Source organism: Centrocercus urophasianus, unplaced genomic scaffold, assembly GCF_019232065.1.
Source record: "Centrocercus urophasianus isolate 14NV4802_14NV808 unplaced genomic scaffold, USGS_Curo_1.0 seq_20, whole genome shotgun sequence".
Taxonomy (NCBI): domain Eukaryota; kingdom Metazoa; phylum Chordata; class Aves; order Galliformes; family Phasianidae; genus Centrocercus; species Centrocercus urophasianus.
In genome coordinates this window covers 715,732-740,244 of record NW_024884756.1, presented here as the reverse complement: position 1 = coordinate 740,244, position 24,513 = coordinate 715,732, and the positions used below count along the sequence as shown (strand labels likewise).

Sequence of the window (24,513 nt, the reverse complement as noted above, 5' to 3'; positions counted from 1 at the left end):
CATCTCATATTTATTCCGAAGCCTGTGGATGACACACTGTGACCATAAGCACTCTGGAGATCTGTGGCTCTGCACTGTAAGACACAAAAAGTCAAATGGCAAATCCAGTGAGGTTCACGTTGCGTTTAAGTCGTCCCTTTGCACAGTGCAGATGTCGAACTGCACCTACCAGGGACAGCTTTCTGACAGAAACAAGTAGCAGGAGCATTCAGCTGAAGAAGAAAACCAAAGCTGACAAACCCCATGGCATTCAACACGCTGAAACCTAGGAGGAAGAGCCCTCGTTTGCTTCCTCACTAGTACAAAGAAAGCTGTTCTCATGACGTGTGAACACCGGCCCTCCCACGGTCTCCTCCAATCCTTTCCACTCCAGAAGATCTTGGATAACTGAGGATGGAAAAGCTCGCCCAGAGCTGCAATCCGATTATGGTGTTATTTTAGAGTCCTGGTATATTTAGAGCAGAGCACCTTTGCACCAGCTATGTCTCAGGCCCACGGTTAACTAAACAAAAAAGAATAGGTAGCAGCCCTTCAGCTATCAACTCTTCACTCCTTAGGAACAGTCCACCCTCCAGCCGTGCCTGAGATCAGTACTGATGTCATGTGCTTTCACTGTGCAGAGAGCACAGACAAGTAGCAAAGAAGACACTGAGCTAAGCAGTGAAGAGGACTACTTGCAGGCACTGTTTAAATACCTTTCTCAGCTCAGCCTTACCAGCACATCCTGTGGAATACCCACTTATTTACTGGTGAATAAACATTTCCATGCCTTTTCCCCACACAAATGTCCTATAGAAATATGAGAATCAGCGTCCTGCCAAACACCAGCAGATGTTCTGGACCTGACAAGCCTGTAGGAGAATGCAGATAAAGTCTGTCCAGGCATATGTAAAATATAATTTGACAGGGTAACAAAGCAAGTCCAGCAGTCAACCAGCCTGCAGACTAATCTATTCCCTCAGGAACCTCAGCCAAATAGGAACTGTCCTTTACAATCACCAGACACAATTTATTTTAGTTGGTGACCTAGACAGAAAACCTGCTGCTCTTACCAATCCTTTGCTCTTGGTACTGCTGCTTCCAAAGGAAATGCTGTACAACAGAAAACACAAGCAAACCTGTCGCTGCCAAAGATGGCTTCTCCAGGTTCATCTCTGCTTTATACCTTCAGAAATACTTTGGCATACTAAATAAAAGCACCACCCAAAGACACCTGCCACAACAACGTCTGTAACCACAAAACCACATCTGCTTGCCAGAACTAATTCACTGCTCAGCAGGAAGCATTTACAAGCACCTATTAAGTTCCCTGAGCGTTCTCTGTCCCCCAGTACAAAAGCACCACTGTTTATTGTTGTCAGGCACTTAACCATATCTTCTCAAAGCATAATGCAGTAACACGGCTACCAAAGTGCACTTTACCTACTCATGACATTGCAGCTGTCACCACGAGCATGCAAGTGACTGCACAGTGCTAACACCACAGGAACACCGGATTTCAGCTCACCATTACAATGGTCCAGAATCCTATTAGCTAGAGTCCTTCCCATGGCTACACTGCAATCACACGTGCAGCTATGCTATAGCTTCTCCAGAAGCCTCTACACACACCTACTTTGCACACCCTGTGTCACTGAGGAGCCAGGATGGATACAAACCTGCCTCTTTTCCGAGCAGGAAGTTCTGTTTCCTTTAAAGGCAGCTCACAATAAGGACACACACATTTTTCAGGCCGCTGGCAGAACCCTGATGGCACGCAAGCATCAAGTGATGGCAAGTGACACAATACTCAGTATTAGAAAACCATACTTTCCATACCTAAAAGCATTCTCTGGCCTAAAAGGCTTAAAGCCAGCAATATAAAACATCCCAAGCTAAGTTCTCTGCTTTGTATGGAACTTGAGAAATGGCAGATGGATGCTAGCGGGAAAGAAAAAAAGCTCTCCTGAACACACCTTGGTATCAGCTTCAAATCTGAGACACAGTAACTGCTTGGGGACAATGTGAGTGAGCAGGTGGCTCTCCTTCCTCTGCTCTCATGCCTGTATTACCCCAGACCTTCCACAGCAGTGGGTAGGGCACAGCACATGGGAGTGAGCCAGCAGGTGCATGGTGTGCTCACAGCTTAGCCCATGCTTGTGAGAGCAAGGGAAAGGAGAAGCACTCCTGACTCATGCCATAGGCACACCGGCTGGGTGGGAGAGATGGCCACATGGGTACCTGCATCCAGCTCCAACTGCACTGACCTCCTCTGCTGATGAGCTCACACAGCAGGCACACAGGACAGCAACAGGTTATGTCCCCCTGTACCCTGTCTTTCCCTTGGTGCCATTTTCTTCTTGCCCACTCGCTCCAGACCTTCACAATGGCAGGGCAATGAGTTGCAGATCTCCTTCAGACCAACAGACTCATTGGCCAGGCAGTGCCAGCATGCCCTGCCTGAAGTGAACCGTGGCCACTCCCTGGTGAACAGGCACAATCACTGCCAGGAAAGAAAAACAAAGAGCTTTCCAAGAAAAGCAGGTCTGTGAGAGGTGAGAAGGTGCAATAAGAATGCTTCCAACCTACAAGAAAGCTGCTGCAAAGGAAAACTGACAAAGAAGAGTTGTTCCAGTGGAAGCATAAAGGACAAAAGGTGCTAAGGAAACAGTTCCCAGCAGTGCCAGAAGTTCTGTGATGGATGGTTTATGAGATTTTTTTGGGTCTCCGTGACAGAGGAATTATAAAAACACTGCTTACAATCACTTCAGGTGCTCCTATTTGATATCACACAGACATATCCAGAATGGATGTGCCTTTCCTTTGCTAATGGTGTGAAACAAAGCTGAAGAGTTGCTTTCCCTCATTTCTTCCCTCCTCTGCAAGATGTCATTTCATCAGAGCAAAACAAACAGAAAAGAAACTGAAGCCCAGCTTCAGTTGGGTCTGCAACAGTTTTAAGTACTTAAAGGAACATTAACACAACTTAAGAATTACCAATCACTGCTTGCACAAGATTCTTCAGTAACAACTTCAAAACATATTTCTGCTGTAATGCCAAACACAATACCAGGCAATTTACTACACAGGTTATGTAGCACACCAATTGTAATTAATGAACTAAATGGAACGTATGACAGTGACAAACTATTTCCTGGATAGATTGTTTACAAATGAAAATTGATTCCTTTTCGTCAAGATAAAAGAAATGGTGATACCTACCCCTTTTTAATGAAAGTAATGGTGGCTGAAGATTTAGTCATTAAAAATATGTTCTGCTACAACAAACTCTGAAGGAGCTGCAGTAATGTAACAGATCTAGCTGGGGACTTGTAAACAGGACAAGTGAAATGCAGTGTTTCGCTCACCTGCTGGCACATTAACACAGGTGACACCACACCACCTACAGCTCCTTGTTTCAAAACATTACTTATTCAAAACATTATTTATTTTGCAATGCACACACGCAGTCAGACAATTCTGTCAGGAAGGGCACAGATAAAAACAGACTTAAGGCAGTGCAGCAGCAACATGGGAAATCCCTGGGACGTTCCCAAAAGCCAACAGAATGATTTCTGTTCCTCTGACTCAGAGCCTGGAAGGGAGGAAAGACATGGAAAGCATTCTCTGGGAGAACCCTCCAGCTTACACACACACACACACACACACACACACACACACACACGTTCTTAACCTTTTAGCAATTTATGCCTCAATCCCATTATCAAACTGCTCTCTATTAGGGCAAAGGAGAAAGGACTTGAGGGCAAGGCAGGAGATAAAAGATGTGTTTTGCAACTGATTTATATGGGTGCGGCTCCCTGGTCTGATTAGCTTGCTTACTATTTGCATTACCGAAGAAGTGAGAGGCCCTGATGGGGGTTTCCATATGCCAGGGCCCATACACGTGCAATTAAAAAGCCATCCTCACAATACCCATCAACTCCCCTTTGTCCAGATGTGTCAAGTGAAAGCTGAAGGTGGGAGAAGTGAAAGCATCCCTGCAGCAGAGAACACAGAGCAGCAGAGCCAAACCCTTGCTGCAGCCTAACAGGAACACGAGAGGGCAGCAGGTGCTGGTGTGTGTGATCTGGAGTGCACAGCACCATTAAAGCTTCCATCCATCAAGAGGAACTAATATGGAGACAGGGCATCTGTGCAAGGTTATTTCAGGTTCTTTCTCACTTGGTGTACATCTTCACAAGGAGTTAGAAGCTGCTCACCATTTCCTGAACAGTTTTGCTTTCACCAAACCTCTGAACACAAAACCACTATCTTGACAATGTTATTCTGAAGGCAAGCATTAGCAGTAAAACTCAAACCATATTAACATTTAAATTAGCAGTTTGTTGCATTGTGAGAGCTCAGTAACATAGCCACACGCTGCCAACAGAAGATTTCTTATTATCTGCAATGACAGGTCTTGTAAAGGAAACCCTCTCATCATCGCCCGGGGTTCAACGAAAAATTAACTCCTCAGCAATGCTATTTGTTCTTTTCCACAGTTACAAAGCGCAATTTTCATACAATATCTTAATACAGCACTCTTTGTGTGCTTTCTTTTAACTCCCTCCTACACTCCACAATTAACAATAATCCTTTCTTAATACCTGTACCAGTGTGAAGCTACAGGAAAAACAGTAACTTAAAAGTATTTTCTCCTTTCAAAGGAAATCTGATTTCCATAGCTTCATGGGATGTAAGCCACCAGATGTATCTTTTAACTACTACATACAGAAAACTCTTCTGAGATGCTTAAAGGGCACTCAGATCCTGACTTATTTCTCTTAGATGCAACTCAAAGCTGCTTTTCTGTGATACACCTTCAGCCCTTGGTAGAAAAGCCAGACAAAAGGCACAACAGTATTGCTGATATTAGGAGACAATTGAAGTAACAGCACAAACGAGTAAAAGAGATGTACAGCATTCTTTTTCGCAGAATAAATCAATTTAACTTACTATTCCACTGCCTGTATCACAATCAAGCCTGAAATTCTAAGCACAACAAGAGGAAGAGTGGGGCATGCTGCTGGCACCCAGGTGGGAGCAGCTCTGCAGGAATGGGAATGGTGGGCACCAAGCTGCATAGGAGCCAGCAGAGTGCCCTTGAGACAAAGACTGATCGTGTCCTGAGTGCACTGAGCCAACTGTTGGCAGCAGGACAAGGGAGGGGATGCTTCCCTTCTGCTCTGCCACACCTGGAGTGCTGGGTTCAGTTCTGCCCACCAGGACAAGAGAGACCTGGGCAGACTTGAGGGAGTCCAGCCAAGGTGCAGAAAGGACTGAGCAACTCTCCTATGAGGAAAAGCAACAAGAAATCTGGGACTGTTCAGCCTGGAGAAGGGGAGGAGGCTCAGAGGGATTTCATCAACGTATTTAAAAAAACAAACCAAAAAAACCCACAACACCAAAGAGAGGATACAGAGGTTATGGGGTCTCCTCCTTGCAGATCTCTGAAAGCCACCTACTGTGGGTGCCCTGCTGGAGCAGAAGTGCCAGAGTGAGCCAGAGGTCTCTTCTGTAATTCTATGAAATTCAGAGAAAAGTGTTCAACTGTATGCTTCTTTAAAACCCTGCATTTCCACCAACCTGTGAGAGAGAACCTGAAACTAACACAACTGTAAAATTGTTAAGCTTTGCTTTAAAAATGCAGCAACTATACTAAACTTGCTACCCCATACACGCAGTCTGATGTTATTCTGTAAAATGAGAAGCTTATCTCACTTCAGTCAAGGCTAAACCTATTAATACTCTTCCAAGTGTAGATTTTTTTTTTTAATGTGGGATTATCCAGGGAACATTTTGTTCATCAACACGATTCAAGAGCGGCAGTCCTAATGCTTCATCTGCAATGCACGTAGACTTACTTGCTTACATGCATGTCAATGATTTGATTCATATCCCTTCAAGGTTGAGGGCTAGGTCTCCCTTCAGCATTGCTCTGCAGACATATGCAACCTTACCAGTAGCACTCCACAATTAAATTGGAACAGAGATCATCATGGAGTACTTGCAAAGAATTCCTTTAATCAAATTTGACTTTATTTCAGCAAGAAGCTTTCCACTGTCTGATTTTGATTTCTTCACACCCAATTAAACAGACATCTTTAAGAAAAAAAAAAAACCAAAAAAAACACTACCCTTGAACTACTACATGTTACAATTTTGCTTGTTATTACACAGAACAAAGGAAAAAAACCTGCAAATTAAGAATAAAGCTCTGGTTTAGGATTATTTTCTGGAAGTCAGACAGAAAGAGCACAAAAGCACTTATCTTCCACACAGTCTTCCAAGTTTGGCTGTTTCCTTTTTACCCTACAGCCAGCTTCTTGACTGCTGTGAAGATACTAAAAAGCAGACAGCTGAAAAATTACTTTCAGAAAAACACTCTAAACACAGCCAATCTAAACAGCACCACACCTAAATCTCACTACAAGGTTGCCCTGTCAACAAGCTCTGATGAAGAACACCGTGCTGCCAGAGCAGCAGTGACACCACCGTGTCAAGTGCATAAATAGTGTTTTAAAACTGCATGCCTGTCTGTACACAGTGCTTAGCCAGCTCGCAAAATACATTTCCAATAGTAGGAACCACAGGTCACAGTAATTGGGAAATGCCTGGAGAAACTGACTGCTTGTGGCCTGGACAGATGTGCTCATTGCCAGGTAAAGAACTATCCAGACGGTCAGACCCAAAAAGATGCTGCCAGCAGAGTTTGGTAGTCAATCATAATTAGTGTTCCCTCATCAGTGATACAGATGATGGAATCAAGTGAACCTTCTACAAGTTTGAAGAAGACACCAAGCTGCAAGAGCATCAATCTGCTTGAGGGCAGGAGGGATCTGCAGAGTGACGTGCGTAGGTTGATTAATCATCTGAGTCCAACTGCATGGCAGCCAACGAAGCTAAATGCTAGCTGCTGCACATGGGTCACAACAACCCCACGCAGCAGCATAGGCTTGGAAAAACTATCTGGAAAGTAGCCCAGCAGAAAAGAACTTGAAGGTGCTGACAATCACCTGAATGAGCCAGCAGCACAGCCAGGTGGCCAAGAAGGCCAACAGCACCCTGGTTTGCATCAGCAAACAGCAGCACCGGGAAACGAGAAGCCTAGAGAAGGCTGCGAGGTGACCTGATGGCAGCCCTTCAGTATCTAAAATGGAGCTAATGAAAGAAGGACAGATTCTTTAGCAGGGTCTGTGGCAATAGGACAAGAGGAAATGGTTTCAGTGGTTACAAGCTCAAAGAGGGTAGATCTAGGTTAGATATAAGGGAAAAATCTTCTACAGTGAGGATAGTGAGGCACTGGAACAGGCTGCTTAATGATTTGGATGATGCCCTGTCCCTGGAGACTTTCAAGGCAAGGCTGGACCAGGCCCTGGGCAACCTGATGCAGGGGAGCTGGACTAGATGGCCTTCAGATGTTCTTCCAACTATAAGGATTCTGTGATTGTCCCCTTTTACACAGCACCAGTGAGACCAACACCCTAAATATTGTGTTCTGCTTTAGGCCTCTTATTACAAAGAAGACACTGAGATTCAGAGAAGAGCAACAAAATTGGTGAAGAGACTAGAAAACAAGACACGAGGAGCCAGTTGAGGGAAGTAGGATTGTTCAGACTGGAGAAAAGGAGGCTGAGGGAAGATCTCACTGCACTACAACTATCTGAAAGCCAGTTGCAGTGAGGTGGCTGGCTGTTTCCTCAGGAGACCAGTGACAGGACACGAGGAAATGGACTCAAGTTGCACCATGAGAGGTTTAGACAGGATATCAGAAAGAATTTTTTCAGTGAAAGGGTGGTCACACACTGGAAGGGGCTGCCCAGAGAGGTGATGGAGGCCCCCTCCCTGGAGGCATTTAAGAGACATGTGGCTGTGGCCTGAGGGACATGGTTTAGTGGTGGACTTGATAGTGTTAATTAATGGCTGGACATGATCTTGAAGGTCTTTTCCAACCTAAATGTTCTATGATTCCTGTACTTCATTAATAGAAAGGGATGTTTGTCTGAAGTCTCTCCTCCAACTGGTTAGCAGCAACAGAACTCCGCACTCATTTTACAACAGCAACAGTATTTAAAAAGTCTACTGTCACTGATGACATTTCAAAAAATGAAGCACAGTGCAAATATAAATATACCTTATAAAAGGTCAAGGCTTTAATGATTCCCAGAAATCCAGTGCTAAACAATATTGGAAGATATCATACTTACAAAAGTCTCAAATGATGGAAAGAAACATCATCTTGTTCCAGCCATGGGCCCTTGTCAAATTTCAAGTACTCAATGTCTTCAATTACCTGAAATCAGAGGAAAAAATCATATTAACAGGTGGTCTGATGAGAATGTCAAAGCAGCCCCCTCCAGGCAATGAAGTAACTGAAATATACTCTTATGCAGTAAAAAGGTCTCCCTGGTAAAACTGTATGAACAACACAGACATTTTAAGCTAACGTATGATCTCCAAGTCACATTTCTGGAGGTAGCAGCCCTCCTGTGAGCATTGCACAGACACACAGTGACCAGCACTACAGTGCCTGCTGGCCTAAGCCTTGGCTGGGATTAAGTAGGCTGGAGAGGTGTTATGTTTCCAAGTTCCTACACCATCTATAACTTTCTTCTTCAACCTGCTGTTGAGACTGAAAGGGAAAAAACACAAGCTCACTCCAAAGGCAAATCAAAGAGAGAATGAAAAGGAGTCTAAATTTAACCCTTTCTGTTGCAAGTAACATCATTATGCTTAGTGCTGCATAGGAGAGCTGTTTTCTTTCAAAAAGGAGAAGTCTACTGACTGAGAAAAGCTGAAACTGTTCCTTGATGTTGCTGGGCACGGTTCACAAGACAGAAATGGGAGCACACTCCAGGCTGGAATAGAGTAGCTCTTGAATTAGCAGAAGTCCAAAGATTTGGATTTGATCAGATGTGAAAACCTACCCATGCTCACACGCATCCAGAGCAGAAAGGAAGGGCAAAAGTCTCCATTTGACACCAAGAACCGTTCAAACAAGTAACACCTCAGCAAATCACCCTGCTAGCATCACCAGAATTTCCAATCCCGTATTTGAGCTTCATTTACAATCTTGTTCCATCAGAAAACGGATCTTTGCTGGTCCATTGGGCAATTGTTTAACACAAGCCTGAGGTTATCACACATGACCTACTTGCTAAAAGGAAACCCAAACCAGTGTCAGGGCAATGCACTTAAGACAAAACCTCAAAGCAACTTGGGAAAGAATAGATCATGGCAACTCCTACCATTTCACAGATGCCTCTTGTAGAAGGAAAGGATAAAAGCTATTGAGGTCAGGACTGAAATCCTCATGACATATTGTTGATCCACTGACAACAAAGAAAGCAGATGCCAGTAATAAGGTGATAAAATAATCAGAAAAGCTTTTATCCTTTACTGCACATCAAATCCATAGTAACCTATTCCCTACAATCACAGTGAACACTAACTCCCTTTTATTACCACCTGAAGGGTAATAGAAACACACTACTACAAAGGAGTCCCAACTAAAATGGTTCATTCTGGCACTATTACATTTTTATGGCAAGAAGTAGCAGCTTAGAGATAGGAGTAACTGAACCATCATTTAACTGAAGCCTTCATATTTGCTGAACACTAAATTAGCTGATTAAAGACTTGAAAAATACGGTTAATATGTGACAGCATCAAAGTATATTTAAAATTGCAAGCAAGATGCTGTTCAACCATCTTTTATCTTTTACAAATAATTAAGTTCTTAAGTGAGATATCATAGCTAAGAGCATGGGAAGCCTACTTCTTGTGTTAAATAAATTGACCTGTAGACAGAAAAAAAAAAAAAACAACACGTTTCAGGCCTCAAAAACACTGCAGAAAGCTGCACCACAGGCATCTAGATGAGTTTTCAAAATTACACTTGGAAACTGCTTGTTCCTACCAAACTGCTTGACGCAGTACGATTATCATTTTTACAAAAGAAAAAGACGAATGTTGTTAGTTCAAATGTCCATTATTCTTAATTTAGAAGTTAAACTTCCAACATACTTCCCATTAGATATGCAAGAGCAATTACTCCCCTACTCCACAGCAGTGCTTGCCCCACTGCTGCTGACGACAGGATTAATAATAGAGCTGCTGACAAAAGGGCTCAGACCACGTCGAGGGGAAAAAAGAAATTAATGCCCAAATTAGTTTTGCACACTTATTACCACATCAGAAATCTTCACCAGCAGCTCATTAATAATGGCATCAGCCCTCCTCCTCCAACCAGGCCAGAAGAACAGCTTTTTAATTCACAAGGAATGCATCGGCACCTCCTGGGAATTAGTAGCAAATAAATGATTTAGGCCTGACTAAGCAGCACAACACGTAACAATGGCCAGGAGAGATCAGGTCTTAATATAACACAGAGCTTGGTAGGACTCAGAAAAAACGGTTTTCAATAATGAGACTCCTTCCCATAATCTTTGCAATTAAGCCAATACAAACAGCTTACAATTTCTAAGCTGGTTTTCACGGCGATCTGGTGAGTTCTGCTGTTAGAAGAACTCCAGCGAGAGCAGAAGGCAACGCAGTAATGGGACAAAGGATGGTCTGTCAGCCAGATCAGGTTTCTCCTTAAGCAAAATGCAGGGTGCAAGGAGCAATGCAGGATCCAACCCCAGGAACTCTTGCAGGAAGAAGCTCAGCACACAAACAGCAGCTGCAACCAAAAACTTCATGCCATCTAGCTCGGAATCCTTGCAATTCCACACTGGCAAAGGACGTGGTACAGAGCTGCTCTGCCATCAGCCCCCCACCTAGATAATTTCCTCCAGTTTATACAAGGTGGGGTCACCGAATAAAATCAATGCATAATACAAAACACTGTTTACAAGTACAGAGGAATTGGAACTGGTCCAGTCCTGCTTGTAAGTCATAACCCTTCATACCCACTTTTTTTTAAAAAGGGGAAATAAAACAGAAATTATTTGAATTCAAAAAGCCAACTTTTTACTATTTTGTTCTCGTGTAAATGTGGTTTGAAATGTTCTAACCAAGATCACTTAAGCACTTACAAATCCTTTAATTGTTACAACCAATCTTAATTACAATATGAAGCCCCAACTGATCTTTTTAAAAGACACTGCAGAAATAGAAGTTCTTTCTAAGTTGCACGTTTTCTATAAGCAATTCAAAAACTATTACACTATAAAGTCATACAAAATTAAGTCCCCAAATTGCACAGTAAAGAATTTGTAGCTGGAAGCTGGCTAACAGTTAAGCATCACTCTCTATTAGCAGGATATAGCTGCCTACATACAAAAACCCTTTAAGCAAAAACCACTTCCCTTCTGTTATCCCTTATTTACAAACGCCAGTCTTTTCACTTCAAAGGTAAACTGAACCCAGACATAAGGGAATCAATGTCATTCTTTCAAATGGAAAAAAATCCTAGTTTGTGTAACTAATATCTAACAATGAGAATATGATCCCATCTTGGACCTGGACTTCAATAATCTGTCCTCTATCCCAGATTTGTCCAACTAAATTAAGAAAAGGATCATCAGTGTGCACTCTTGTTACGCTCAGCCACGACGCAAATTTGCTGAGCTCCATAGACTTGACTTGAGCAATAAGACCTTTAGACAGACTTCAAACTCTGATCTGCAGGATTAAAATAAAACCTCTAGCAATGACTTTTCTAGGAAGTCTGGGGAGGAGACAAATGGCTTTATCCTGACCACTTCAAAACACGTTCAGGAAGAACAGAAGAAAACAAGTTCTCATTTCTTCCAACACCTCCACACTCCTTGAAACGCAGCTCTCAACTCCTACTATCCTTTCTGATATCCTGAAAAGCTAACAGTAATTGCTCAAATATTCTTATCCACATGCTGACCTCTTCTTTTTCATTCATTTCACCCTTTTCCTGTCTAATTTCGTCCATCAAGAAATAATTTTAAAATTTCAGGACTAAGAAAAAATAGGAACATTTAGTCCCTTCAACCATTTCCTCTTCCTGAAAGCAGTGCAGAAGGAATTACATCAGAACTGTCCACCTGTAATGATCACAGGTAGCTATCTGCATAAGTAAAGTCAAATCTCACAACAAAGGCAAAGAAAGGCCATTGGTATTTAAAAATTATAAAGATATTCCATTTTCAGAAACTTCCCTTTCTGCAGTACTCCAAAAAGAGCTATTTTATATGACTAACTGCACTTCAAGGATTTTAGGGACTGCAAAGTCCACACCAACATTCCCAGCTTTACAAAACCTTTATGCCTGGAAACACAATGCTCTCAGATGAAAGCTACTGTAATGCACACTGCACAAGTAGAATCTACTCTGAGCTTCCAAACAAAGTCAGCCCCTAGAGAGTAAAGTTTACTGCAGGATTCAACTGAACTGAATCACTGACTCCAACTGCATGTACTACACTCACAGAGCCAAGAGATTTTCCATCCGCTTGCTCATAGGATTAATCTTTGCCATCTGGCTCAACGAGAAAAAATGCAAGTCAGTAACAATAACATTATGCTTCTTTGTGAAAGAAAAAAAAAAAAGTAATGCTGTCACTATATGCTCCAGCATGGGAGGATATGAGTGTCAGAGCTCTACCAACTGAACAGAGCCCCTTTGACAGAAGTCAAGCCTAACTTGCTCTTATCTACGGACCTAACAAAAAGCCTCTCTTACTACTCCTCATTTCACAGCTGTAGCCTGGCCACAGCAGCATAACATACTTGTTGCCCTATGGGAGCTATCACTCCCAACCATTACCAGTTCTCTCTGAAAACCCGAAAACACACAATTCAGGATCTCCAAGTTTCACTGCTGCTGTGGAGAGTCTTCCACAGCTGTGGTGGGCTGATCCCAGCTGGCAGCTAAGCCCCCACCCAGCTGCTCGCTGCTCGGCAGTGGGAAGTGAAGTGGGAGAGCAAGAGAATTAGAAGGACAAAAGCAAGAACAGCTAATAAGACGAGACAAAGACAGTTTAGTAAACAAAAAGGAAGAGAAAAAGCAAAAACAAGCAAGCAGTGATGCCGAGGCAATCACTCACCAGCTCACAGTAGCAGATGGATGCCTTGTTAGTCCTCAAGCAAAGGCTACTTTGGAACTCCCTCCATGGCAGAGTGTGATATTACATGGTACAGAATACCCCTTTGGTCAGTTTGGGTCAGCTGTCACAGCTGGAATGAAGGATTACTTCCATCCCAGCTGGACCAGTACATCCATAAGTGAGGAAAGCAGTAGTAGGTTACCTCCTTCAGGGCTTCAAAAGGTTCAAATATGCTCAGCACGGGTACAAGCAGTGAGATACCCCTCTCACTGCAAATGCCAAGGTTGGCAGTAACAATCTTAATTAAAGCTTGCAAGAGGGGTCAAGGACAACAGAAAGGCCTTCTTCAAATCCACTGCAGATAAAACTAACACTAAAGGCAATGCAGGCCCACTGATGAATGAGGTGGGTGCCCTGGTGACAGAAGACACAGACAAGGCAGAGTTACTAAATGCCTTCTTTGTCTGTCTATACTGCTACAGGCTGTCCTGAGGAGCCTCATACCCCTGAGGAAGTCGGGATAAAGGAAGAGTTTGCCTTGGATGATGAGGACTGTGTTATGGAACAGTTAAGCAATCTGGACATCCGTAAGTGCACGGGACCTGGTGGAATGTACCTGTGGGTGCTGAGGGGGCTGGTGGAAGTCACTGTAAGGCCACTCTCCAAGATCTTTGCTAAGTTGAGACCCTTACTGCTATTCCAGAGCACAAATGAACTTTGAGGGATTCGCTTCCATCCCAGACAATGAAACACAACCACTACAATCTGTACAGAATTACATAAAGCCAATGACTGTTTTCAGAGGGCATCGCAGCTACAGAGGCAAATTTCAAAAGAAGAAAGAAAGTTTCTACTTCCCCACTATTATTTTCCACAAGCAAGAACATCTGTTGAAATAAGGCAAGTGTTAATGTGTCATGCAAAACACTTTGGAGAAGGTGATAAAGTAGAGACACCACACGCTAGTCAACACAGATGAATAACCCAGGGTTACCAGCTTTGCAACAGCTCTGATTATCAAGTTGTTTTCTCAGAGCTGATCATCACTGGCTTATCGCAAACAACAGCTATTTTACTGCAAAGGAACCTGTGTACCAATCTGGATCATAAGAAGCTGTGTAGTGGCAAAAGCCAATAGAAATAGACTTTATGCTTGTAGGAAGAATCTCAGCTGGCTGCTGAGTGTGACTTACTTCTTGGTTAATGCCTTTAGTTCCCAAATTAAGCTATAAAGAACCTTACCTATCCCACCAGCCACAACACTTCAAAGAGTGATACCAAAGAGACAAATAATGTACAGCCCGGAGACTCAGGAAATGCTGCTTCCACTGCCTCAGGATTTGTTTGGAAAAACAATCCAGATGTGGAAACACCTGACATAAGTTAAATGAGCCTAAAGATTCTTTTGAAGAAAAAAAATTAGCAGTAATAATAGAGTGGAACTTGCTTGCTCAGGCAGACAGGTATATTGGCAAAAGGGATGGGGGGAAGGATGTACACTCTCCTGACAGAAATGCAATCACTCATGCAACATCACTGCAAAGCACTCATAGTCCCAGCCCAGAATACTGACAGAGCAGCAAGCACTAATTGCATAAAGTAGCTAATTAAGTTTATTATCTAAGATAAGGTGTTTTCTTCATGTTTCTGTTTTGGAAGCAGCAAACTCTTTACCTTCTCCACATCCTCTGCCTCACTTGCTGTGTATTGCAGAATTTCACTGTTCTCACTGCAATGGAAAAAAAAATAGAAAGAAGTTGAGCTCACAGGACACAACTGCTTTTAGCATCTCACCTCTACATCAAAATGAAGCAGAAATTACATTCAAAAGCACAAAAACAGAACCAAAAGCTTTTTTTATTTTTTCCAGAGCCTGCAATAGATCTGCTGGATCTGTGAGTTGTTTCTTTCCTGACATAAAACTGTACATACGACCTGTAGAAAGTCTACAATTTTAGTTCAATAAGAAAAATAGAAATATCCCACCTACCAATCTGTTTCCATTTCACTGATGTTACCATCGGCACAATTGCCCAATCTACTTGACAACATAAAACTGTTCAACCCAAAGCTTCATCAGACCTTTCATTCTTATGTGTACATTAACACTTGTGGGTAAGTCTTAAGAAAATAATACATTCATTCGTCATTATTACTAAGTCTGAGCTAAATGAACCAATGCAACAGAGGCAGTGTAATCTATGTGTAGAACAAAGAACATGTAAGGCAGGCAACATGCTGTTTTCTTAATTGTACAGCATAGAAAAGTCACTTCTAAGTTTAATCAGAATCGAGGCTGGCAGTGTAAACAATGCTGCTGGAGGCAGGACTGCTAACAAAATAAAAAGTTGCAGCAGTTCAAGCTGGTTCCTCATCTGCATTATCATCTTTCAACCAGAGCAGCCCTGGCTAACAAAAACCAGTTTCCTTACAAGGTGTCCTTTATTCACATGAAGCCCCAAACTTTTACACTGTCAGCCATTCAACTGGTGCTCCCAATAGTGGACTGTTTGAAGAGGGTTTTTTTTCCAACTTGGGGGGAAAAAAAGCAGAAACCTCACGGAACTCCTCAGTCACAAAAAGAACACGGGTGGTTTGCTTTCAAGGGAGCCGCTGTAGGATGTGAACACACACCTTCAGTTTCAACTGTCACAAATTAGAAGGTAAGCCAGGCCTCAGCCTTACACGAGCAGCTGCATTAGCAATGCAGATCAAATCACTTGATACTCTGCATGTTATCAGGGCTTTCATTATGTGAAAACAGCTGCTCAGTGGAAGCACTATTGGATATGAAAGATAGCATCAGTGATCTGAGACCACTGGACCAGAAAATCAATCAAAAGACAAAAGCTGTCTGTTCGTAGTCACCAAGAACCTGCCTCATAGCAGCCAGCTCACAAATGCATTAAAAAGATTATATATATGTAGGTAGATGGACACAGATACATGTAAGGACATTCTCAGGCATATCAGACTAGAAAGGAAGCACACATTTTATGATCACCAAATATTCACTCTAAGACTGAAGTACCGGGAAATCCGGTATTAGTTTGTTACAGTCTGTAACAGCCAGGCATGCTCATCATTTGGTGCACCACTGAGCAAGTCAGCAAGCAAACAGTTAAAGGCATTTGAAGGCAGTGTGCATCTATGCAACATGCAAGTCATCAGCAAGGTCCAGAGACAGGCACAGCTGAAGTTTCACATGTGCAGATCTCCTCCCACCAAGGGAACGGAGACATCTCCCTTCAGGCCTGAGCACGCAGATCGATGTGACAAGCCATTGTGAGCCTGGGCACTGATGAGGATGCCAAGTAGAGGGTGTTTGCTTAACAAGTGTACTGACCACATCCAGACAAAGGGGAAAGAGTTGAAATCACAGCAGGACCAGTTAGGCTAGGTTTAGCCTCACTGAACGACGCAGTGTTTTTCTGAGGCTAGATTTGATCCAAAGAATAAGCAGCATTTTCCTCCTTGCAAGTAAATTCAAACCTACTCTGCCCTCGGGCGGATGACAGTCCCATCATTTCCCACCCTTCCTCCCTGCCACTTTCTTCTGGCAGCTGTTAATCTGTGTAGGTTAGAGGCAGCTAACCATATACTGCACCAACAGCTTCTGTCCCTGTATGAATGACAAGCTCAACATTAAGTTATCCACTTCAATTGCACAATTATACTGATTTACCATGGAGCTGAAGCAAGAAAGCAACAAGGAAGCAAGCAAGCAACAATATTCCTGAATATCTTCTATGACTTAAATAAATGAAACTCAATAGTCAATTTCGTGAACAAAACAAGTCTTGCATGAGTAGACAGTCTTGATGTAAAGCAGACCTGACTCTGTAACCTTTAACAGCTTTTTTTCCAGAAAGTAACCTGCTCAGAATAGCAAGACTGCTCACACTCACGTTTTTATATTTGTAAGGCAATTTGATTTTTGATAGAGCTATTTCTTAAGAATGGGGACAGCTGACAAATTATTACAGTCTCAAGTTCACAGTTCACACATTCTCACTTCCCAGCCAGAGAAAGCTGGGAAGTTCAAAGACAAGCACTTCAGCCTGTAAAGGCAGGTAGCAGTGCACTCTTTTAACAGTATCAACAAAGTCCACTGAATCCTCTCCTGGCTGCAATGTGTCTGCCTCACAAGGCATAGAAACTGAACTAGAAACGGGAAAGAGAAGCCCTTATCTCTCTCCTTCTGCATCACCATCAAGAAATTAGCCAAAGCTATGACAACTGAGAAGAGTTGTTAGGGGAGGTAACATCCCAAGTGTGGCATACAACAGATCCAGGCTCAGCTCCACTAACAATATCCAATGAATTGTACAACATTCCTCCCCCCTGCTCCTAAAAGCATTTCACTCTCAGTACTCCAACATTGCAGTGGTGACATCAAGCTTCTAAGATGTAGGAAATAACTATGCACAAGTATACACAGACAGTGTACCACGGACACAGCACCATATAAATAGGGCATCACATTGTAGCACATAGCAGAAAAAGGATTATCTCACATTATGTGGTTTTATTTGCTTCTATTTGAAGAGATTTTAGGATCATGACACATTTTTTTACTCAAAGACTCAGTGGACAGAGCAGTTTGGTTTGCTAACCTCATTTCTGGTAAGAAGGTTTTCTTATAAGCGTCCTCAATGTTCTGGAGATACGAAGCAGGCACCTTTTTCTCATAAGGCTAAAAATAGACAGAAAACAGAAGAATAACATTAGAAAGTGTATTTTCTTTTCCCCATCAGCACAGGAGCCTAAGCAGAAGTTGGTCCTACACCATCTATCAAGACTTCACTCCTGTATTAGCAGCTATTCAGTGAACCATACTTGAGTTTCAAGAGTTAAGTCATACAGAGCATTTAGAGTTTCTTAAACATCAAGAGTACCCCAAGGAATGAGTCACAGAATGTAGTAATCACTCCTTTACACCCGCCATCTCCATGGTTTTAATCATTAGACATGAGCAAGATTCTTCTGATCTGATAGTGAATCTATTAAATAAAGGAAAAGACATGCTCAACAGAATGATGTAAGAGCAAAACAAAAAGCTTTCTTACAATTTATTGCAGTTTTTGGGAATTCTCATTTTTCCAGAGTTTGCATGAACCAAACAATCTCAAAACTTAAATTTTATCAGTCCTTGAAAAGTTATCTACTTGCATAATCCAGGAAATTATATATTATCACCTAAAAGAAAGGAGAGGATCATCCCAGTCTGCCTTTCCAGCAAGAGGGCCAACATTAACCCATTTCTCTAGTTTCAGACAGTTGCATGGACAACCACTTTCTTCTCTATCTTCTTTTGGGATTTAAAGGATATCCTACCAGCTGTTAGACAGTTCACCACAAGCCTCATCTCCTACACATATTACCTTAATGTCACGTTTGCAAAATAACCGGAATTTCTTTCATTTAGCATGTCTTCCTTCAATTCAATCCTAAAATCAAGGCACGATTCCTGCCACTATTCAAATAGGAAACACACCTCCAAGATGCCCACCGCATTGGAAGGTGCTGCATCTCTGCCAGCCGGTCCCACTGGAAGGCTTCTCTTCTTCCAGAGCTCTGCAATAACTGTACTCAATACCAACCACAAACACTCCATCCACCAGGAACCCAAAGTTCTATCCCCAAACAAGCCCCACAGTGCCCAGCAGGTGCCACTGCCCAAGGGAAGTTCTGTTACACCAGCAATTCGTGCCAGAATGTCTCAGAAGCGCCGCTGACCTTTTTGCTCATAGGGGCAAAGAACGGGCAGGTTCCCACAATACATTAAGTTTCTATTTCTGTAACTGAAGTTGCTAAAACAAAGAAATCCATAGTTCTCCCACACAAGAGTGCCTTGTTCGTTAAAGAGTAGAGGCACGTTTAGTCAGCGTCCAAACTGCTGGAGGGCAGGAAAGGAGCCACTTGAGCAGCAGGCAAAGCCATTGAGGCTACACAGACCACAAAGCAGCCAGGGCAGCCTTCCACTTCACAGCTCTGAAGTCACTTCCCTTTGGAAACGATCAGCATCCCTCTTAAATGGGCAAAAACAAAACGCTACTGACTTAAACCCAGCACACCAACACACACTTGCTTCAAGAAGCAGACATTACCAAGCATTTAAGGGACCTGAGAATGGTTTTTGTAATAAAGCTTTCCTTTAATATATCAGGCTTTCCACAGTTAAATACCTCACCTGAATACAATTTCCTACAGCCTTTGAATAAGGTATAAGGTAAACATCATTAAACCCTCAGAACGGATCTGAGAACAGTTACAAGCACGCGTCCAAACACCACAGGAGGTTAAGGAAAAAAATCCAAACCAAACATCATATTTAATCATTACACAAAAACCTCCTACCATTTTTCTGATAAAAAATAATTTCAATAACCCAGTAACGTAATATGGTGATAAGAAATTTTAAGAGGTAACGCTGTAGAACTGAAGTTACTTTTATTTTCAACAGCAGTATCTATCCATTGCCATGAATTTAAAAAGCAGCTTGAAAGATGCTTGATGATGGGAGTTACAGCAGTTCCAGAGGATCTGGAAAATAAACTGTCGAAGATCAACAATACATAAAGTCACCTATCAAACCTCAGCTCACATGGAAGTTGCACTGGTGACAAGAATCAGCTGTACTCCTTCACAGGTATAAGACTGGCCAGGAAGCTCAATGGTTTTTCTATCTCACGAAAGATCTATAAAAGCTAGCTTAAAGTTTTGTTGTATTAACATCAAAGCACCAAGCTTTCATAACCCCCCTCGATTCAGGAAACTAACTGAATTTGCAGGTCATCCCTACTTGAACTGACAAGCAATTAACGTCGACACAGGTCTGAAAGAGCAGTCATCTGGGGAAGCTGGAGAAGGGGCTTCTGGCACTCAGGAAGCACAGATCCCAGAGCAAGGAGCACACTACCTGAGTGCAGCTCCCGAAACTGCAGCTAGGAAGACTAACTTTTAAGAGCCTGAATTACCTCTCCTTTCTCTTGAAGCCTCTTCTGCACATCTGGGACAGGTACATCTAAATAAATGACCAAGTGAGGTGGCAGGAATTCACAAACGCTGATCTCTTTTATCTCCTTGTAGTGATCAACACCTGCATTAAAAAGCAAAGAAAACACAAAAGCTAAAGCCAGCAGAACTTAATCCAAACGAGGAACACGTGCAAAGGAACAGCATGAGAATTATACCTCATCATTTCTTGAGTGTTTTTCTTGTGTTTGCTAAACACATTCTATTTCCAAATAAATCATACCCCCTACTATTTTATTTGAAGTTTCCTCTTCATGGTAGATACACCAAGTTTAAGGGTAGGCTTTTCCACAAAGAGGATTCAGGACAACCAGATTCTTCTACCAGATCAACATCTTAAAGCATTCTTTGGGTAACAGTTTGGTGATTAGGAACCTGTCAGGGGAAGCATTTAATTCAATATTTAGGTGGCATTAATAGCACAAATTCCATTTAATCTAGCTGAAGTCTGAGCTTCTCTCCACAAAGCTCACTGGCTCAGCTAAAAACATCACCAGGCATTCTAACACAAAGAGCCTGTGAAAAAATTTAAAGCCTACCATTCCCATCATCACAGTAAAAAGCTGTCAATAACATTAAGGATTTTGGTGCAATTGGGTATTTGTTGATTAGATTTTATGTTAAATTGTGGATTACTGGGCTTTGCTTGCAAATTAATAGGACAAAGTTCATTATAACCACCCTCAAACTCATTCAGCAAAAAGCTGCAATTTACAGCATGTGTTTAAAAAAACAAAACAAAAAAACAACATATCCTAAATCTAAGCAAAATGGACAAGAAGCACAAGGCAGTCAGGGAAACAAGGGAATGAGTACCTCTACCTCAGGAAAATGCCAGATTTGCTATGAAATGATAGAAATAAGAGCTTCAATTGCATTTTACTTGGGGGTCAGATGAAGATTCACCTTTATCAGTATTTTCTACACTTCAGACTTGCATGTATTTGCCAAAGTTCAGCATCCGTAACTGAGAGCTGCAGAATGGTTGTGGTTGGAAGCAATATCTGCAGATCAGCTGGCTCATTCACTCTACTCAGAGCAGGACCAGTGAGAGCAGGTGGCTCTTGACTGTGTCCAGTTTGATTCTGAGCATCCCCAAGCATGGAGCTGCCATAGCCTTTCTGCACAATCTGCTCCAGGATTTGACCACCTTCACAACAGAAAAGGTTTCTACGGACGTTTAACTTGAACTTTTTGTAACCCATTTGTGCTGCTTGCCTTTTGTTCTCTTGCTAAATACCACTGAGAAAAGCCTGGTTCCATCTCTGTACTCCTCCCCCGTCAGGTATTTACACTCATCCCCTCAGAGCCTTCTGCAGGCAAAAATGAAAACATCCCAGCTCTCAGCCTTTCCTTCTGTCAGACACTCTAGGCTCCTGATGACCTTCTTCATGGCCTTTTTCTGGACTCACTCCAGCAATTCCACGTCTGTCTTCAACTGAGAGCTTAGAATTGGTCACAAAACTCCAGATGCGGTCATCACTGCCTGTGAGCAGCTGACAGCACTCTTCATGCAGCACCCAGGCTGTTGGTAACCTTTTGTTCCACAAAGGCACACTGTTTGCTCATGCTGCTGTGCATCAAAAGCTTCAGGTTTCCACAAAACTACATCACAGACATTTGGCTCCAGTCAAGACAAACAACATCCAGCACTCCTCTCTCATCCACTGAGCTAGCTTGCTGCATGGAGCTGACTATTAGGTGATTAAGCATAATTTCTCCTTCATAGAACTGTAACAACTATTTGCAATCACCTTTACATCCTTAATATGTTAAAAATGGCTTCCAGGAGGAACAGCTCCATTGCCTTGTTAAAGTCTTGCATTCTCCTCCTTACACTTTGTGCAGGCAAGAAAGCATTTGCACACTTCAAAATTCAAAAGGTAACTGGCAATCTAAGGCAAGCAGGCCAAATCCCAACAGTCCATGATTTACCTCCCATCTAATGCTGCAAGATCAAGGTCTGCCTGAAGGATATCTCATAGAAAATTCACAGGAAAAATATCAGACAAAATCTCACATAGAAAACTCATCCTCATAAGCATGCTCACACGCTTACTAAGGGAGGCTCTCTCTAGCTGATGAGATACAAGTAAGCAATACTCAGAACATACAAGCAGAACTGAGGCCTTGAATAAAGATTAGGAAGTCCCACAGATTGGGACTGGTCTTCAATGAAAGAAAGACCAAGGTGCCAAATACCTCATGAACAAAAGCAAATATTTAAAGTAGCCAGTCTTTCCAGCAGGCTTCTTTTTTTTTTTTTTAAACTCTGGCTCATTTATGACATTTATTTATGACATTATGACATCTATGACAAAATAACTTCCCTTTTTCGTGCAGGTAACTTACATCGTTTGTGGATGTAGCCCTGTTTAAACATTGCATCCAAAAACACAAAGTCGCTGTAGGGGGAGCGCTCCATCACCACACCTTGACCTGCAATTGAAAGCAGACTCCAGTCAGACTGGGCTCAGAAAGACCCCTGGCAGCAGCATTCAAATTTACAGACGGCGCTGTTCTTGAAGACAATTTTCTGAAAACGTGCCTAAGAGATTTTAAATAAAACAAAAAAGCAAGAGTTTTCTGTTCACACAAACAAAGATGTGCATGTTAAATATGCCTGTCTAATCCATATACACTCATACTCTGCCTAGCACTGCAGCAAGTAAGGATTAATATATTTAAGCAGCGCACTTATTTTTGTGTTTGAGATGCTTTCTGGTACTCACACTTCATCATTTTTTGGAAAACACTTCTACTAAAGCACAAACAACAGGTAAATCGGTGTTGAGAAAAGCTTTTCACACCAGAAGACACTCAGAAATTAATTGTTATAATCACCAGCACAAAGCAGTACTTAGTGAAATCAAAATGACAGAACAAAAGATGTCATCAGGAAAGTTTTAGGGAGTTTTAAAAAGGCTACAGAACTCTCAGCTGTGTTGGTATGTTTAAGATGGCCTTTTTGATATGGTTCTATCATTTAAAGCCAATGAAACTGATAACAGTATGCATTTCCTTCATTAGAAACAATACAAGACATTGTCCTAACACAAAACGTGCAAGGTATTCTTCTAAATGTGTTACACAACCACACTCACTAAAAGGGTCTTAATTTCAAAACACAGATTCTAGCAAAACACTTAAAAACACCTGAAGAATTTTCACTCAACACAGAAATTAAACGCATCCAGTGTGAAATCTAACCTGTGGTGAGCAGATGCTCCAATGCATCAGAGTACTGTAAAACACGGTTACCAAACAGCCAAGCCTGCAGCCTGTAAGAGTGTCCATCAGGGCATTTTGGATCATTGTAAAATCTCTCTAGGTTACAGAAGCCATTAAACCTCTCATCCAGCAGCAGTCCGTCTCCTGCGATCCTGTCTTGATAATGGATATCAGCTTCTGGGAAATATTTCATTCCTGACAAGAAAGGCAGAAACTCAAAAGAGAACACCAATCAGAATAGTGAGTTGTACTTGCTTACTATTAGCATCTCCTATTCTCATTTATGTACGAAGGTCTACTCTAAATAACATCTGAAGACAGCACACAAAGCCCTCTGTCCTATCACCTCACAGAAAGATGATGGAACCCAATTACTAGGTTTTATTGCTCCAGCTCTATGATGTGAGTTGAACATTTGTTTTAAGCAGAACTTTTATCATACTAGTTCTCCATTAACGTGGATGCTCTGAGCACATCACAGAAAACACCTCCCAAAAACCTCTTAAAGTCCTCGGTGACTTCATGACAGTCGGAAGCTGTAAATGGACATTACTGGAATCAAAATGTCATTTACAATGACCTGGCAACATCCCTGTCACCTCAAGTTTCATCAGCACTTTAGTCTGCCTCTATCTATATGCCATTAATATTAACTGTGACACCATCTAACAATTTGCTAGCCAAGAGTTGATGTTCTGGTTAACTTCTTTTATGCAATCACAATGACACTGTTAAATTCCAGTACATATTGAAATCATAGACTCGTAGAATCAACAAGTTTGGAAAAGATCTCTGAGATCATCCAGTGCAACCATCTACCTACCTATTTCCACAGTAAGTCATGTCCCTCAGTACAACATCTAAACATTTCTTGAACATCTCCACGGACAGTGACTCAGCCACCTCTGGTCAGCTGGTTCCAGTGCCTGACCATTCTTTCAGAGAAGAAATTGTTCCTAACATCCAATCCGAATCTCTACCCACACAACTTGAAGCTGTCACCTCTGCCCTATTGTTAGTTATACGAGAGAAGAGGCAGACCCCACTTCACCACAGCCTCCTTTCAGGGAGCTGCAGAGAGAGATAAAGCCTCCCATGAACTTCCTCTATGCCAGACTGAACAACCCCAGATCCCTCAGCTGCTCCCTATAAGACCTCATTGACATTTTCTGGACACGCTTCAGGGCTGCAATGTCTTTCTTGCAGTGAAGGGCCCAACACTGAACAGAAAACTCAA

The 24,513-nt window shown here is 42.2% G+C and overlaps 1 protein-coding gene across 1 annotated transcript in view; it reads right to left on the bottom strand.

Annotated features, from left to right (window-relative positions):
* The window catches only part of NDUFA10 (NADH:ubiquinone oxidoreductase subunit A10), a 39,473-nt gene that overhangs the window by 14,246 nt on the left and 714 nt on the right, over positions 1-24,513 (bottom strand). Inside the window, exons 3-8 of the mRNA XM_042822380.1 lie at positions 23,256-23,471; positions 22,398-22,484; positions 19,988-20,109; positions 17,624-17,703; positions 14,682-14,736; positions 8,190-8,275 (exon numbers count right to left, since the gene is read on the bottom strand). Coding sequence (XP_042678314.1) covers positions 8,190-8,275; positions 14,682-14,736; positions 17,624-17,703; positions 19,988-20,109; positions 22,398-22,484; positions 23,256-23,471 — 646 coding nt within the window. The remainder of the gene's footprint in view (positions 1-8,189; positions 8,276-14,681; positions 14,737-17,623; positions 17,704-19,987; positions 20,110-22,397; positions 22,485-23,255; positions 23,472-24,513) is intronic.